The 15,079-nt window shown below is 38.8% G+C and overlaps 2 protein-coding genes across 10 annotated transcripts; one reads left to right on the forward strand and one right to left on the reverse strand.

The window, feature by feature from the left end:
- Positions 131-4,706, forward strand: LOC109708408 (kinetochore protein spc25). Of its 2 annotated transcripts, none has more exons than XM_020230133.1 (8): positions 131-378; positions 979-1,044; positions 1,651-1,797; positions 2,473-2,586; positions 2,664-2,753; positions 2,852-2,974; positions 3,538-3,755; positions 4,104-4,706. In XM_020230133.1, the coding sequence occupies exons 1-8, from the start codon at positions 207-209 to the stop codon at positions 4,119-4,121; spliced, it is 948 nt and encodes a 315-aa protein (XP_020085722.1). In that variant the 5' UTR covers positions 131-206; the 3' UTR covers positions 4,122-4,706. The 2 variants fall into 2 exon arrangements, with proteins under 2 accessions (XP_020085722.1, XP_020085723.1); XM_020230134.1 differs by lacking the exon at positions 131-378 and adding an exon at positions 771-825 and having other exon boundaries at positions 969-1,044.
- Positions 9,466-14,830, reverse strand: LOC109709008 (telomere repeat-binding protein 2-like). 8 transcript variants are annotated; one of them, XM_020231026.1, is made up of 12 exons: positions 14,514-14,830; positions 14,177-14,335; positions 13,244-13,394; positions 12,395-13,136; positions 12,063-12,266; positions 11,902-11,964; positions 11,723-11,802; positions 11,481-11,618; positions 11,117-11,358; positions 10,624-10,932; positions 10,484-10,547; positions 9,466-10,050 (listed from the first exon to the last, which is right to left on the reverse strand). In XM_020231026.1, the coding sequence occupies exons 3-12, from the start codon at positions 13,319-13,321 to the stop codon at positions 9,856-9,858; spliced, it is 2,115 nt and encodes a 704-aa protein (XP_020086615.1). In that variant the 5' UTR covers positions 13,322-13,394; positions 14,177-14,335; positions 14,514-14,830; the 3' UTR covers positions 9,466-9,855. The 8 variants fall into 8 exon arrangements, with proteins under 8 accessions (XP_020086615.1, XP_020086619.1, XP_020086618.1 ...); XM_020231030.1 differs by lacking the exon at positions 14,177-14,335 and having other exon boundaries at positions 11,502-11,507; XM_020231029.1 differs by lacking the exon at positions 14,177-14,335 and having other exon boundaries at positions 11,117-11,361; positions 11,502-11,507.

Raw genomic sequence — 15,079 nt, forward strand, 5'->3', positions numbered from 1 at the left:
GGCCATTCATTTTGGACCGGGTTCGATTCGGATAATTTTACCGACCCGATAATAACTCGACCCGAACCCGTTTCCGCTCACACTAGCAATTCAAAACGCCTAAAAACGTTTCGAGAGGGAGAGAGCGAAACCCCCCAAATTCGCCTCGAAGCGTAGTGTGAGAGTGCGAGCGCTCTCACTCTCCTCGACTCGATCGCTACAAATAGATGCAGGGGTTCGCCGAGGAGTCCCTGGTGCGGCGGCGCATGGCGGAGCTGCGCCTCGCGTGCGAGCGCGAGATCCGGTCGCAGCGCGACAGGGCGACCCTCGCCGCAGCCTCCCTCGGCCGCTCCCTCCACTCCCTCCGCTCCCTCGCCCACGAAACCCTAGCCGATCGAGGTTGCTCCCCTCTCTCTCTCCTCTTCCTCTTCCTCTGATTTCGTCGGTGTTTGTTTTGTGTCTTCTAGGGTTTGCGTTGGTACCTGCGAGTTGGAGGTGTTAATCTCGCATCGAGAATTGGCGCCCAATTTCCTTTTTTTCGGTTTTTTTTTTTTTCTTTTTTAATCTCTTTTGCAGAAGATTATTGATCTTGATCAAGCTATTTTGGTTACGATTGTATTTATTACGCTGTATAACTTCGATTCTGTTCTGCAGAGAAAAGAGTTGGGGATTTTCGCACTTAATTTTTTGTTGTATTGCAAGGATTTGTTCGTGTGTCTGATCCGAGGGCTTACAGGGTTACAGTGTCTGCGGATAATGTTAGTCCTTTGCAGCTTAGGTTATCAGATTCATAAAGATATTGATTGCCCTTTATTAAGAAAAGAATGAAAATTTAGTTTTCTAATGGTAGGTTACCAATTGGTAAAGTTCTAGGGCATTTTATAAATTACTTGCTGTATTTAATTGTACCTGATCTTCTGCGTTGGTTTTGTTTGGTTCCACAATTAATGTGTGTATTTGGATATTTTTTTAAATATTTTTTCCTTCATTTGCATGCAGAAAAACTCAGTGAACTGAAAGATCACCTGAAGGAATTAGAAGCTGATCTTGGAGAATCTCTAGCAGGTAAGCTTGTATTTAAGTCTTAGTTGTTATGGCAGTGTTCCTTTTACTATGAGAACAAACAATTATGTGTAGAATAGCTAAATTATATCAGAATAAAGCATTACTTATTTCACCTTATGGCACTTTTGTCTGTGCTTCTTTGTCGCAACTTTCACTCGCTATTCATTGGTTATCACCTCCGACTAGTCAATTGGTACACTTCTGAATTCTTATCTGGTTTGGTTAGTATTTTCACCTATTTGCAACCAGGCGCTAGCATCATTATTATCATTATCCAAGTATCATGCACGAGCACTTTAAAGATTGAAGTTTACGTCATAGTGGTATGTCGTTAACAGCCTTGGTTTTTGACATAGGCCTGAGTGGTGTTATTGTGGTAGAGTACCAATAATAATAATTACATAAGGACATTACTGTGTCAATCTGTTCGCTTTGATAGGCTACTTGAAAAGTCTGATTCACCACATGTTATATACTCCTTTAAGTTTGCTGCTTTTCAAGTACTGTCTTTCTACTTCCATTTTGGTTTTGCGTCTCATCACTGATCTTACAATAGCAACTAGACTATTAGTAATGTGTTTTTATGTTCTTCCTTATAAATTCCAGTGAAAACCCGCAAAGAGTCAAAATATACAACCACTGGTGAATCTCTTTCGACCACCATAGCAAGAACAGAGCAACTCAGGAAGATCCTTACGGATCAAAGGGCTAAGAGGGATGGATATGCTGCATTACTTTCAAAAGAGTTAGTAGGTAACATTTTCTTGTTTAAGCTTGCCATACCACTATATTGGATGAGTTTGGGCATAGTTATGAAGCATTCTTTAGTAGTCTTGCACTGTTACTGGATAACTTAGATTTATTCTGTACTGGTGATTCTATTTGAAGCTAGTGATGTAGTGCGCATTTAGAGGGAAACTTCGTAATGTTAATTGATTTATACTTATGACTGGAAATCTCTTTTCTACAGAAATGAACTTTATACAACTGCCATTCAGCGTAGGAGCTTATATTGTTTTTGTACTCGCTGCCGTTACTTTTTAAGCTTTTGTACATTAAATTCATTAAAATATGTTGTATAGCTTGTTGAAGATTACATGTAAAATGAGATTTGACAATAATCAAATAAAACAAGAAAATGAACGCTGAATAATAACCTAACCGTGTTTACTCTTATTGTATAAATATGAACCTAACGGATCAGCACTGATAGTTTGTTCTGGTTTTATGGTTCCCTTTTTGTCCTTTTCTACACTAACCTATTTGTAGGTGCTTCATTTGATATTCATTTTCTATGCTTTGTTTTAGATTTTTTTTGTTTCTGGGACCTTGTGGAGGCTGTATTTTGTTAGTATTTTTCAATCTGTTCTTAGCTGCAAAGCATTCTTTTCAATTGTTCCGGTCATTGATCCTTTTGCGACTTCGTAGCTATTGAAGCTCTTGAAACAACTAGTGGTCAAGATGTAGTTGGAAAAGAAAATATAGAGGAAGCTATTTTGTGGTACTACAAGGTTCTTGGTTTCCGCAGTTTAGGAGGAGAAGGTAAGTTTGAAAATCAATTATTAACTAAATCCTCTGTGATCAACCTCATCTCTTTGACGACCGTTTGTTCTCTCAAGGAGTCAAATTCATTTTCAACAAAATTGACGCGAGCAATCTGGATGAGGAATATTCGTTTACAATAAGGCTTGACAATGATAAGTACTATTGTAAGTTGATTTTTATGTTCTTTTATCTTTATTTATTTTTATGTATACTATCATTGTTTCTAGCATATAATTTTAAGCACACTATCTTGTGATTCCAGTATTGCATTGTGATCCATACATGGAAGAGATCAATGAATTGGTCAACGACTTGAATAGAACTAATGACTTGTTCAAATTTGTCAGAATAATGAGAGAAAAATTCCAGACTACGGCACTAAATGGTAAAAATTTCATTTAATTTCTTATGTGGCTGCACAATACCTTTAGTGAGATTTTACTTTCTTTTTTCCTTATTGTTGACTAATATTGCATGGTCTATGTGTTTGTCTTGGTTCCACATAAGCTTAGATTTCTTAATTTTTTGTCTTTTCGTTTTATCCACTGAAAGCTGATACCTTTTGTTGAAGCACTTATCTTTCTGTACAAACTAAAGCACAATATGGATATACTTTGGAATTTGTTGGAAATTTGATCATGTTACTATTTTCATACTGTTACATTAAACTGAGAAATAAGTTTTTCCTACTGGAATTTGTATTTCCTTTTCTCTCTTTAGATTAGTTATTCGACTTCAAGTTTGAAGTTACTGTCTTCCCGTTGTTGCAGTCCTCAACCCTGTTTAGCCATTTGTTACGCTTTAAAAACTATATATGGTTTCCTGTTTAGCCATTTGTGATTCTTTTTTTCTTGGCCAAGAAATGATTTTTCCTAGTTTGTGTACTTACCTGATTAACTCTACCACCAGTTGTATACGCGAGTTATCATTCACTAATTTGTTTTACAGGAACTCATCCAACAGCATCAGCGTTTTGTCCAGTCTCTTCTTCAGTCACGATATCATCTCCACCTCCTACCTCGGTGGACACTAGGAGCGAAAAATCTGTTGACCAATACCTAGATATTCAAGCAAAAGATAAGTGTGATCTTCCTAAGAAACTAAGATCTCAGCACCCTGCATTATCTCCACATGGAGCACCAGTACGTCGGTCCCCGCGTTTGATGGTAACTATTTATTTACACCACCATGTTTTTCCATTATCCTCTAGCTGATAATTGCCTTGGTGACTGAAAGATGGTATTAAAACTGCGTGCTTCTCTTAGTTGGTTGGACTGATGCTACCGTATTAAATTGAAAGTATAAATAACAAAGCCAAAAATAGACACTTCAGCTAAAATATTTTCCATTATCCTATATTGGCAGATCTAACCTTTGTTGTCTTTCAAGCTTCCTTGATAAATAAGATATACTTCTGTGCTTTCAAAGTTCAGGCTGGCTAATAATTTGTTGAATACAATAGCATGGAACGGCTATTCACCATTTAAATCATAATACGTATTGGTGCTCTGCAGACAAAAAGGTTTCCTTGAGCTTTTATGAAACAAACTTTCTGATGTACATTTCCGCCCTTCATTCAAACTCTTTGTGGGCCTATCATCTGTGAATATCAACCAGAAAACATCTGTCTTGACGAATGACGACGCATCGCGGGTTTGCTCTAGCTGCGACACTCTCCCATGCTCAATGTAAGTGATGGTAATGCATCTGTAAAGGAACTGGGTGTAGCTGACCCTTTCTGCTTCTGCCTTGATTACTGAAGTAGATGACTGGCCATGTATCTTTTATATCCGGGAATTCTTCTAGTCGTTGGATTCAGTTTTTGCCGTAATGCCATAAAGCTTTTCAATCTGCATTTCACTCCGACCACAAGCTCTTTTGTATCAATACCAAAAGCTTTTCTTGTCTTATGAATGGTAAATATTTGTTGCATTTTACATTTGGCATGTCACCCTTAGATCTGACTTTGGCTTCTTAGTCTTTTCCAATTTCTCGCCATTTGGACTCAAAAAGGTGTACTTGAAATGCTATGAACAGTTAAACGTTGCTGTCTATGCTTCATGTAGACTCTGCGGCTTGATTGTTTTTATAATATGTGGACTCTTCTCGATCGTGGATTTTTCTTGACTTGGTTCAACTTTTCTGATGTTTTCGGTTTCTTTAACTCGGTGTGAATGCATGTCTTGGAGCTGCTTGTTTTGTTGAGATAGACACCGTCTAGAGTTGGTCAATGAAAACGTGTTCTTCAATAGATTTTAGGGGGTTAAAGTCAATAATCCAATAAATCGCTGCAAATACGCCGAAGAGCTTCTTAAATAGCTTTCCAAATTGCAATTATGTTTACGTCCCTTGCTTTCCCTGAATGTTTGTTTCATGTGTTTCTTCTAGCACGCTGTCGTATGACTTGCTCTCCAAATCAAATAAACTGCGATTACAGCTTCATTCCTTTCGTTGGTAGCGACTGCGAGGTGTCAACGTGCGACGAGTTTCATCATCTAATCTGAGATCTGAAGAACTGCACTGTTTTTGTTTTTCTGAAAGCTATTAAGATTCAGGCCTGGTACTACTTATATAATTGAAAAAAGATACTAACTGCACGGGGGCCCTCCAATCTACAGGCCATTCTAAAACAGCTTGCGGTTTGATTTAACTTATTTGCATTGGATAATTGGGAAATTTCACTAAATTTGGTCTTCATTTTTCATTAAAATTAGTGGTTTAATCAAATTTTTAGCTGAATAAAGTGTTGATTTCACCTCTAATTTTAGCAAGATTGTTAATTCAAGTAATTAGAATATATAATTTAAATTAAAATAATTAAATGTAATATTAGCCTCGTCAAAATATTTCGCAACACCAGAAGCAATCTCCGCCGTCGGACTGTGAGTTAAGCCGAGCCTACATTGTCATAGATCTCTTTACACTTGGGTTGCTAAAAAATAAAAATAAAAATAAAAAATCCAAATAACATATATATATATATATGGGCCGCATTGATTCACTAGATTATTGAGTTATTGGGCCGGGCTATATTTTGAAGCGGCCTTCCGAGTCCGGTCACCCCCGGTGTGCTCACCCCCCCGGCACCAATAGTCTCGTTTGGTACAAATTAATTTTTTTGGTGGGTCGTTGCTTACAAAAAGTCGAGGTTATGCGCACGGGGCGGTGACCGTACCGCTGGGATTTGGGCCACAATTGGGTCGCGACTCAATTGACTTATTGGGCCGGGCTATTTATCCTGATGCGGCTTTCCGAGTCCGGTCACCTCCCATGAACTCACCCTCCCACACTAATCGTCTCGTTTTGCTTCAAAATTAATTTTTTCGCGGATTCTTGCTTCCAAAACGCCACGGTAATGCGTAGCGGCGGTGAGCGTATCGCAGGGACCGAAGGCAATAAAATGACACGTTGCGGCTCCAGTGAGTACAAATAAATTGAGAGATTGATGCGGGTCATCCAAATTAGTCGTTCTATTTTTTTTTTTTTTTTTAATCACCAATGTTAAAATTGCATCGTAATTTAAATCAGCCATTTTATCTAATAATTTTTAAAATTTATACTGGTACATGATTTTAAATATGATAATTTTTTTTTTTTTATTTTGAATAAACTTTCTGTGTAATATCTCCGCTTCTTGCTAAAGTAAAACGCTACCTCATACAACCGAGTTACAAAGTCTGAATCGAGTTGGCTCGACTGTTTTGTATGTTTCTCGAAATGATGAAACAATTGACTTTTTTGATTATTGACAGTCTATTCTCAGAGAGCCCTGAATTTTAAAATACCATAACTTAGCTATCGAGTGAATTTGATATATTTCAAATCAAATTAAAACTACATACAGAAAAGAGAGAGAGAGAGAGAGAGAGAGAGAGAGAACATTGGATTTTAGCACTTGGAAGTAAAATAATAATGTATTAATTTAGAGAACTGCAAGAATCATGGAATCGAGACATCCTGCACCAGGTTGACATCTCCTTATGCAACTCCAATACAAAAATAAATAATAATAAATAAAATTATGTACATAATTAATGCAAATCCTTCGAGGCCCTANAGAGAGAGAGAGAGAGAGAACATTGGATTTTAGCACTTGGAAGTAAAATAATAATGTATTAATTTAGAGAACTGCAAGAATCATGGAATCGAGACATCCTGCACCAGGTTGACATCTCCTTATGCAACTCCAATACAAAAATAAATAATAAATAAATAAAATTATGTACATAATTAATGCAAATCCTTCGAGGCCCTATATAGGTTTAGACGTGTTATCAAAATGACCTAGTTTGGGCTCTAAAGAAGGGCCCGTTTTGTTGGGCCTGGACCCTTTGCGCTGTCGCTTTAGCGATCTAAGGCCCATTCGATCTATTGGGCCTGTCAATTTAATTCGGCCCATATGATACCGACAATTGGTCTGATGTTGGGCCACGTTAGTTAATTCACCACCAGCCAATCGACCTATTGGACCGGCCTGTATACGGATAGATAGGGGCCATAGGGCTTTCCGAGTCTGGTCACCGGCCAGTGCGCTCACCCCCCACGCAGTAATCGCCTCGATTGCTTCAAAATATTTTTTCGGTGGACTGGTGCTTGCAGAGCGTCGGGGGTATGCCTAATGCGGTGAGCGTATCGCTGGGAAATTGGGCCGCATTGATTCTGGCGCTAGACAACAAATGACTTTCTTATTGGGCCGGGCCGGGCTATATATACTGATGCGGCTATGCGAGTCCACTCATCTCCTGTGAGCTCACCCTCCCACACCAATCGCCTTGTTTGCCTCAAAATTACTTTTTTCGTGGATTTTTGCTCTCAAAACGCCGCGCTTATGCATAAGGGGCGGTGAGCGTATCGCACCGTGGCTGGGTTCAAGCGAATACAAATAACTGAAAGATAAATGCATGTGATCCAAAACAATCATTTGAATTTTGAAAAAAAAAAAAAAATAACACTATTAAAATAGTATGCCAATTTACATCAGCCGTTTATCTTATAATTTTCCTAAAAAAATTTCTACTAGTAAACGATTTTAAATTTTAAATTTTAAATTTTTTTTTTCTATTTTGAATAAACTTCATGTGTAATATCTGCACTCCTTAATAAAGTAAAACGCTGTCTTATACGAACGAGTTACGAAGCCTAAATCGAGTTGGCCCAACTATTTTATATGTTTTTCCAGATGATGAAAGAATTGACTTCTTTAACTATCAACAGCCTATCCTATTATAAAATAGGATAGGCTGTTGATAGTTACAAAGCACCAGAACTTTTCTTTTTTTTTTCTTTTTTTTTCTTTTTTTTTTTTTGAGTGCATTGACTTGCTTTCGTCGGATAAAATAGAAATTCCATTCCATCGAGATTGTCGACTTTGCTAATCAAGTGAATTTGATATTTCAAATCAAATTAAAGCCACATACAGAAAGCGAAGAGAAGTGTCACAGCCTTAGCGTTTCTGTTCGCAAAGCCCGTGCGGTGCCAGCCTTCCTGCTCGAAGATGGGTAAGCCTTCGTTCTTATTGCTAGCCTGAACCTTCGCGCCCTACGACTAAGTATGTAAAGGGAATGACAAAGAGAAAGAGGCAGAAGTTCTCTCAAAAAGCTAAGTGCTACACTATTTAGAAAAGAGATTACAACCCACACATACACACACTCTCTCTTGTGTATTTTGACCTTAACCAAACCCCACTACTTATAGGCCTAATGAGCCTTTTCAACTCACCCACTAGCCACATAACTCACCCACTATTGCCTACATAATGAGCCCTCATAATGAGCCCTCATAATTGCCAAAAGCTCAAGAGTCATCCATAACTCCTATGAGTTTCATAATCCTTGAGTTTTCCACAACGGGTTGGGTTTGGGTTTCCGTGACAACCCGATTCAACCCGAATTCACTAAGCAGATTTGGGCCACTGTCAAGGAGAATTCAGCGGAAAATATTTTGTTCGTGACAGAAGGCACTTGGAAGTAAAATATCTTCGCATGCAACTCCAACAAAAGAATAATAATGATGATATAAGATTTTGTGCATAATTAACATGCATAGCCATTGAGCCCCTCTATAAGTATAAACGTGTTATCAAAAAGAGCAAGTTTGGGCTCCTAAGAAGGCCCATCGATCTATTGGGCCTGTAAATTAGTTCGGCCCATATGGCACCTAGAAGTGGTCCGATGTTCGGCCACATTAATTCACCGGCCAATTGAGCTTATTGGGCCGGGCTGTATTTTTCTTACAGCTTTCGGAGTCCGGTCACCTGCGGTGAGGTCACCCTCCTGCAGTAATCGTCTCATTTGTTTCAAAATATATTTTTTCGTCCATTGTTGCTCACAAGACGACGGGATTACGCGTACTCTGCGGTGAGCGTATCGCTGGGATGTTGGGCCGGTATTGGGCCCGTTGCTTCATTCGGCCCATATGGCACCTGCCCAACGGGTTCACTTTTTTTAAAGCATTATTATTGAAAGATTAGTGTACGCCTACTATGCGGGCCCCACATCCACATGTCGGTTTAACAATCATTATTATTTTCTCTTTCTTTTTTTTTTTTTTTCCTTCCCTTTCTTTGGCTAAAAATGTTTAGAGGAGGGCTTCTGAGGAAGGGCATCATCAACTAATGGGATAATCCCTTGTCGGGAATATAATAGAGGAGAATTTAGAAAAAGCGATACCCAGCTAATCAACATTTGCCAGATTGTGCAAAAGTACGTAGACACAATCTATTTTCACATCCTTTTTTAACTCTAAATCACCATATTATTATTCTTAATTAAAACTGAACATAATCATCAATGAGTAGAAACCGAGCGTACGATTCATTATTCATATGCATTCCCCATCCACTTCCTAGTGTAACAGAATCCGCCAACAAAACATGAATTAAAGTGACGCAAGAAATTTTTTATTTTTTCCTTTTTCTTAATCAACATTTGATAAATGTGAAAGAGTTAGGTGACTCCTATTAGCGAGACCGAAGTCTAAATTAACAAGGTTACCCCAGATCATCTACAATCATCATCATCATCATCATCATCATGTACACAGGAGCCAAAGAGAGGAGCCCTACCCTTTTTAATAATTCACAAAAGAGAGAGAACCCTGGCTTAGAAAATAAAGTAAAAAAGAAAATAATGGTAAGAAGAAAACACTTCACAGATCAGTCTTTTTTCATTTTCCTTCTTTTCTTTTCTTTTTTTTTTTTTTTTCTTTTTTCTTTTCCTCCTTGTTTTACAAACAACAGTTGTCTTCAGGTGTCACCAGCTCTGGTTTTTAGAGTAAGAAGGGGAAGTCAACATGAGCGGACTCCGCCATCGGCACAGGTGGTTTGGGCTGAAGCTTGGCCTGCTGCTGGGTCCAGTAGGCGTGGGCCGAGAGGACCCGGTCTAGGAGCTCCTGCGGAACCGGCTCACCCCTCCTCTGTTGAGGGGAGATCCTCGCCGTGTGCACCAATGTCTTCCACTTGTCCTGGACCACACAAACAATTCCGAGTTGATTACCGAATCCTAAAGAACACATGCCAAGAGGACGCATCGGAGATTCATTGTTTCTAATTTTCGCTATAAGGTTTTATACTGATAAGGAAATATAGAACTAGTCAAACCTAAAAGTCATCATCGTCATCGTCATATAAGAATAAGTAGCATTTATGGTCTACATGGTATGAATATAATCCCTTGACCTTGTGTGGAGATGCCGTGACGGCGCTTTCTAAATAGGGAAACAATGAGAGATCTCATATGCTAACAAACAAAACTAGAATGATCTCAGAAGATGATTAATCCACTTGTCAGAAAAAGCAAGGGAGGTAACCTAATTATATAACTCATTGGGCATATATAAGCATGTATGAGTTAGGTTTTTTTTTTTTTTTTTTTTTTTTAAAAATGAAAAATATTACCTTTAGGTCAACGTAAGTTCGGTGCTTTGCATCATCGAAAGCCCTGAGTTTCACATCACGCCACCTAAAGAAACAGATCCAAGACCCATATAAAAAGCAATTCTCATAAGCCAATTGGAACAGAAACAGTTGAAACGAACCTTCCAGTCCCAAGCTTTTCGACTGCCTGGACAAGCGCTTCCACTTCAGCAACAGAGAAAGGCCTCCGAATGCGGCGCTGCGCGAGCTCCGAACGTTTTGGTTTCCGCAGTGGAACAACAGCAAGTGCTTCAACATTCATTGGCGGCACAACCACGATAGCTCGAGAGCTACCAGTTATTTTATCTGGAGCTGACATATTATTAGTAGGAGAGTGATCAGAGTCGAGATCACTCTCGGGGCTGTTTGTAATGGAGGTTAGTATGGGACGCAGGGTGTTATCAGACTCCCCATGATCTGGAGGTGGAATCCTATTGAGAGAAAGAAGAGAAAAGATAAAGAGGCTGCAAACAGTTGTATTTGTTAAGTAAAGCAATACCATAATGGGTTTATCATGATCTGGCTTTATCATACCAACTAATTTAATTGTCATTATTGACCACATCAACTAGTACTATATTTTACTAATAATTAAACTAAAGTTAAAAAAATTACCTAGCTAGTGGTTGTGTCACATCACAGGCATCCAGTAAATGCCTATCTTCAGCTACCGTGAGTTGCTGTGGAGCTTGTGCAGAATTTGGCTCTAAAGTAAATCCCAAGTTCTCTAGCTTATCATCGTCAGATAAGCCAGCTTGTCTTAGCGTTTTGTTATCATCTCTGACTTTCTTTCCCTGAAGAAGAACACCGACATGCAGTCCACCGCTGAGTATAGCAGTCACGGCCTCCATTACCGTCTTCTGCACAACAAAACATAAAGTTATTCTGTAGCTCTCTTGAGACAGATATTATAACAACTATACAAGGAAGAAAAAAGATCTCCCAATTGATTGAACAAGGAAAGAGCTTAGAATAATACTGATAAGATAAAATAGGGAACCTTTAACTGCAAGCTGCATGACCTGTCAGTTGGGACTATGGCTGACGTTCCAGTGGTATTGAGAACCCAAGACAATAAGAAATGTGTATATTCACCTAGAGTAATAACTAAATTTCTCTAAAGCCATGCATGGAGAAAAAACAAGGAAGCTTAATTACCCAAAGTATTATGCAACAATAACAATGCAAGAAATTAAAATCAAACATGTAAGACCACAGTACCTTTAATGAACCAATGGTTGCAGTTTCAGGAATCTCAATGAAGAGCTCCGGTACTCTGAAAGACTTGATTCTTAGCTTCACTGGAAAGCGAGACATTGCGAACCTCATCATTTAAGTATCAAAAGAAAAGGATATATAAGTCCTTAATTTAGTTATCATCATTAGTTAGCTCATTATACCATGGTAGTCTGCTGATTCGAATGATGGCTTTTGATCTGTCCTGGAGGATGATGCCCTGTTTGCTGCAAAAAGAAAGTATATTTTCTTTCAAGACAAAATTCCAAAGAGGACAAAAAAAGAATGCAATTCAAAAAGCATAGAGAGGTTAAGTGAAACAAACCTCCATGTGAGGTTGCATGTGACGCACTTGCTTCCTTTTTGGGATTTCCCTTCAAATGTGAATTAGATATACCTTCACGAAAGATCTCTTCACCAGACGACGAGATGGAACAATGATCAAACAATCTCCGCCTCTTAAACAGAGTCCTCTGCGTCCTCTGTCGTGTATAACACATTTTCTTGATTCGGAAGGCAGGCTTTGTTTCTATATCCAGTGTCATAAACCAACTCAAAAATCTTATTAAAGCTAATCATTGTTACTTAAAAATCAACCAAAAGTTCACAATTTGAGGAAGAGAGTCAATTACAGGATAGATATCCTAGTATTCATACCAGTGTTAGAAAGCTCTCCTTTGTGGCGAAACTTTGGTGCCAACAGCTTCCTTACCCTACGATCCCCTATACAATGTGGCCTATAGACCTTACTAGTTATGGTGCTAGGACGAGCGCACCCAGAAAAGTTTTCGTCATCATCTCTATCTACAATAGGTTTTGTTCCATCCCTACACTTTGGAGAGGAACTACAAGAAGGAAAATGGTTTCTGTACAAAGGCGCTTCAGCAATGCTGCCAGAGCTAACTAATGCAGAAGGTTTCACATCCAAGTCCATTTGGTCCACTAAACTATACACATCTGGACAATTCTCGATTATTTCACCTTTAGGGGATTTTAGCCTGGATTGGAGAGGTGATTTTGACCGATCTTCTTTATATTCCACTGACTCACTTACAGGTAAACATCCAAATTCACCTCTGGTACTATTGATTATTGATTCCTTATCAAAAACATTGGGCTTTTTAAATCCAGAATCAGGAGGTAGGTCTGCTTCTTTTGGACCCAATGTACTCTCATCACAATTATCCTGATCCAAAAATTCGGATTTGATGGGTGTTGGTTCATCAATTTGCTCCTGTTTAACGAAATCCTTTACAACAGTAGGATTAGATGATCGAGTTATGTCAGCCAGGCTGGAGGAATTTTCTCCCTCCGTTAACAACTTTCCTGCAACTGTGGCGAGCAATTCAATTGCACACATCTGATTGTCCTCAAATTTCCTTCTAATTGACCGTTTACCCTAGCAGATCAATTACAGGTCACATGAGGTTCCAGTAACACCCATGAAAAAAAGAAATTAAAAAAAAAAACCAAGCAGCAAATGAAAAAAAGCACATCAATATATACCTTAGCTGCTTTTGGAAAATGTGGCATTGCAGGGATATGGTGGCCACAAGATCCATAATCCAACCTCTTCTGCAACATAATATCTCAAATACTGGTAATGACTACAAGGCGCTCAGCAATGATTGAGGATCAAGATCATTCTATCCATTTTCTGTATTCAAAATAAAAATATGATAGTAAGTTCTTAATTGTAGTTGTGAAAACTATGCAGGGTGCTAATGATCTAATAGTGGATCAAACCAACAGAACTTGGGTATATAATAAAACTGGGTTTTTCTTGTCGATAGCAATGAATCATACAGAAAAAAGGTTTTTTTTTTTTTCTGTTCATGATGCAAAATCTCAAAGATCACAAATCAGGCAATGGAACCTAAGTGCCCTATATCTTAACCCCAAAAAAGGACGAGCAAGCAAAACTAAGATTTATAGGCTTAAATCTAAGAAAAACTCCATTTATGTTGAATGTAACAAATCAAAGGAGATAATTACTCAATACCATTTCTGTTCAATTCTTTCTACTCCTATATATATTTCATGAAGGAAGACAATAAATAGAAGGAAGAGAAACCATAACTCCTCATGATAAGGAGCATCCGACACTACTGTTAAGATGCAAACACCCACAGATCGAACAAAGTAGGATCCTTAAACCTAAAGCACACAAAACCTTTGGTAAACCATCACAAGATAAAAACACAGGAAAGGATCCCCATCAATGATCAAACCTTAAACCTAATCTCTGCAGATGCTCATAATCAATTGAAGAATCCTGCAGGTGCCTCCCTTATATTCCTTAGGGCATATATGATGGAATTAACATTACGTGCGTCTTTAAGGCAAAGAACATCTAAACAATCGGAAGCCCCCCTGTTTTAGAATCGAAGCAATAATCCCACGCACGCGATCGTGCGACCTATGAATTAATGGTTTTACCTCCCAAATCACCTCAAAGACAATCCAATAGAACTACTCTGAACCGTAGAAGAGCAAACATCTGAACCGATTCAGCGCGATAATCCCATTAAATTCCAGAAAAAAAACAATTCGCCATCTCAAAGACAACAAGATAGACTCGGATCCAAAGATCTCCACCTTACATTGAAACGGAGATCAGAAGAAACAATCAGAATTTGAAAAATATATATCTGGAAAACAAACAAACAAATCCAACCACAATTCAATTAATTTAACAAAATTCGAGGAAAATAGAACCAAATTCGGAGCCCAAAGAACATCCAAAGATGCTCAGACCACGAAATGAAACCCTCACCTCGATCAGATCGATCCGCGAAGAGCAAAAAGCATCGGCGACTCCAAAATCACAATTAGATCGCGAATTTGGGCGAGATCATCACAAAATCACGAGAAATTGCCCCAAAAGAAAACAGATCGGATAATTTCGACATCCAAATCCCCATCCTACGCATATAATTCGCATCGGAATCAAGCCATTTTGCTCCTAAATTTCCCCCCGAATTAATCGAATTTTTCAGACGTATTTATTATTTTAATCCTTACCCTCCTCCTCTCTCCCCCTCTTCCTCTTTTCTCTCTCTATTTCTCTACCCTTCCTTGTGAGATCGCAAAAACCCCTCAAAACCACCCCTTTCGCTTAAACCCCACCTCTTATACCTTTGACCCCTCCCCTCTCCACCGGCTCATCCGGTAAACCCCTACCCGTGCTACCGGTTAACGCCGTTATCTCTTGTTTCAAACCACCCCCGGACCGTTTCCTCCCCTCGCGTGATCCGTAACTCGTCCCCTGCCACCCTTCGCGTCTTGCCACGTGTCCACTTTGCAAAATGTACGGCCGTTACATTTTTTCGCCCCTTGTAA

The sequence above is a fragment of the Ananas comosus genome, linkage group 4, assembly GCF_001540865.1.
Source record: "Ananas comosus cultivar F153 linkage group 4, ASM154086v1, whole genome shotgun sequence".
Lineage (NCBI taxonomy): Eukaryota > Viridiplantae > Streptophyta > Magnoliopsida > Poales > Bromeliaceae > Ananas > Ananas comosus.

Excerpts from the sequence above, each read along its gene's own strand:
- LOC109708408 (XM_020230133.1), top strand. The coding sequence starts at position 207 with ATGCAGGGGTTCGCCGAGGAGTCCCTGGTGCGGCGGCGCATGGCGGAG. Across the intron at positions 2,587-2,663 it reads CCGCAGTTTAGGAGGAGAAG|GAGTCAAATTCATTTTCAAC; the intron begins GTAAGTTTGAAA and ends TGTTCTCTCAAG. Across the intron at positions 2,975-3,537 it reads CCAGACTACGGCACTAAATG|GAACTCATCCAACAGCATCA; the intron begins GTAAAAATTTCA and ends TTTGTTTTACAG.
- LOC109709008 (XM_020231025.1), bottom strand. The coding sequence starts at position 13,321 with ATGTTGCAGAAGAGGTTGGATTATGGATCTTGTGGCCACCATATCCCT. Across the intron at positions 13,137-13,243 it reads ATTTTCCAAAAGCAGCTAAG|GGTAAACGGTCAATTAGAAG; the intron begins GTATATATTGAT and ends TTGATCTGCTAG. Across the intron at positions 11,965-12,062 it reads ACATGCAACCTCACATGGAG|CAAACAGGGCATCATCCTCC; the intron begins GTTTGTTTCACT and ends TTCTTTTTGCAG.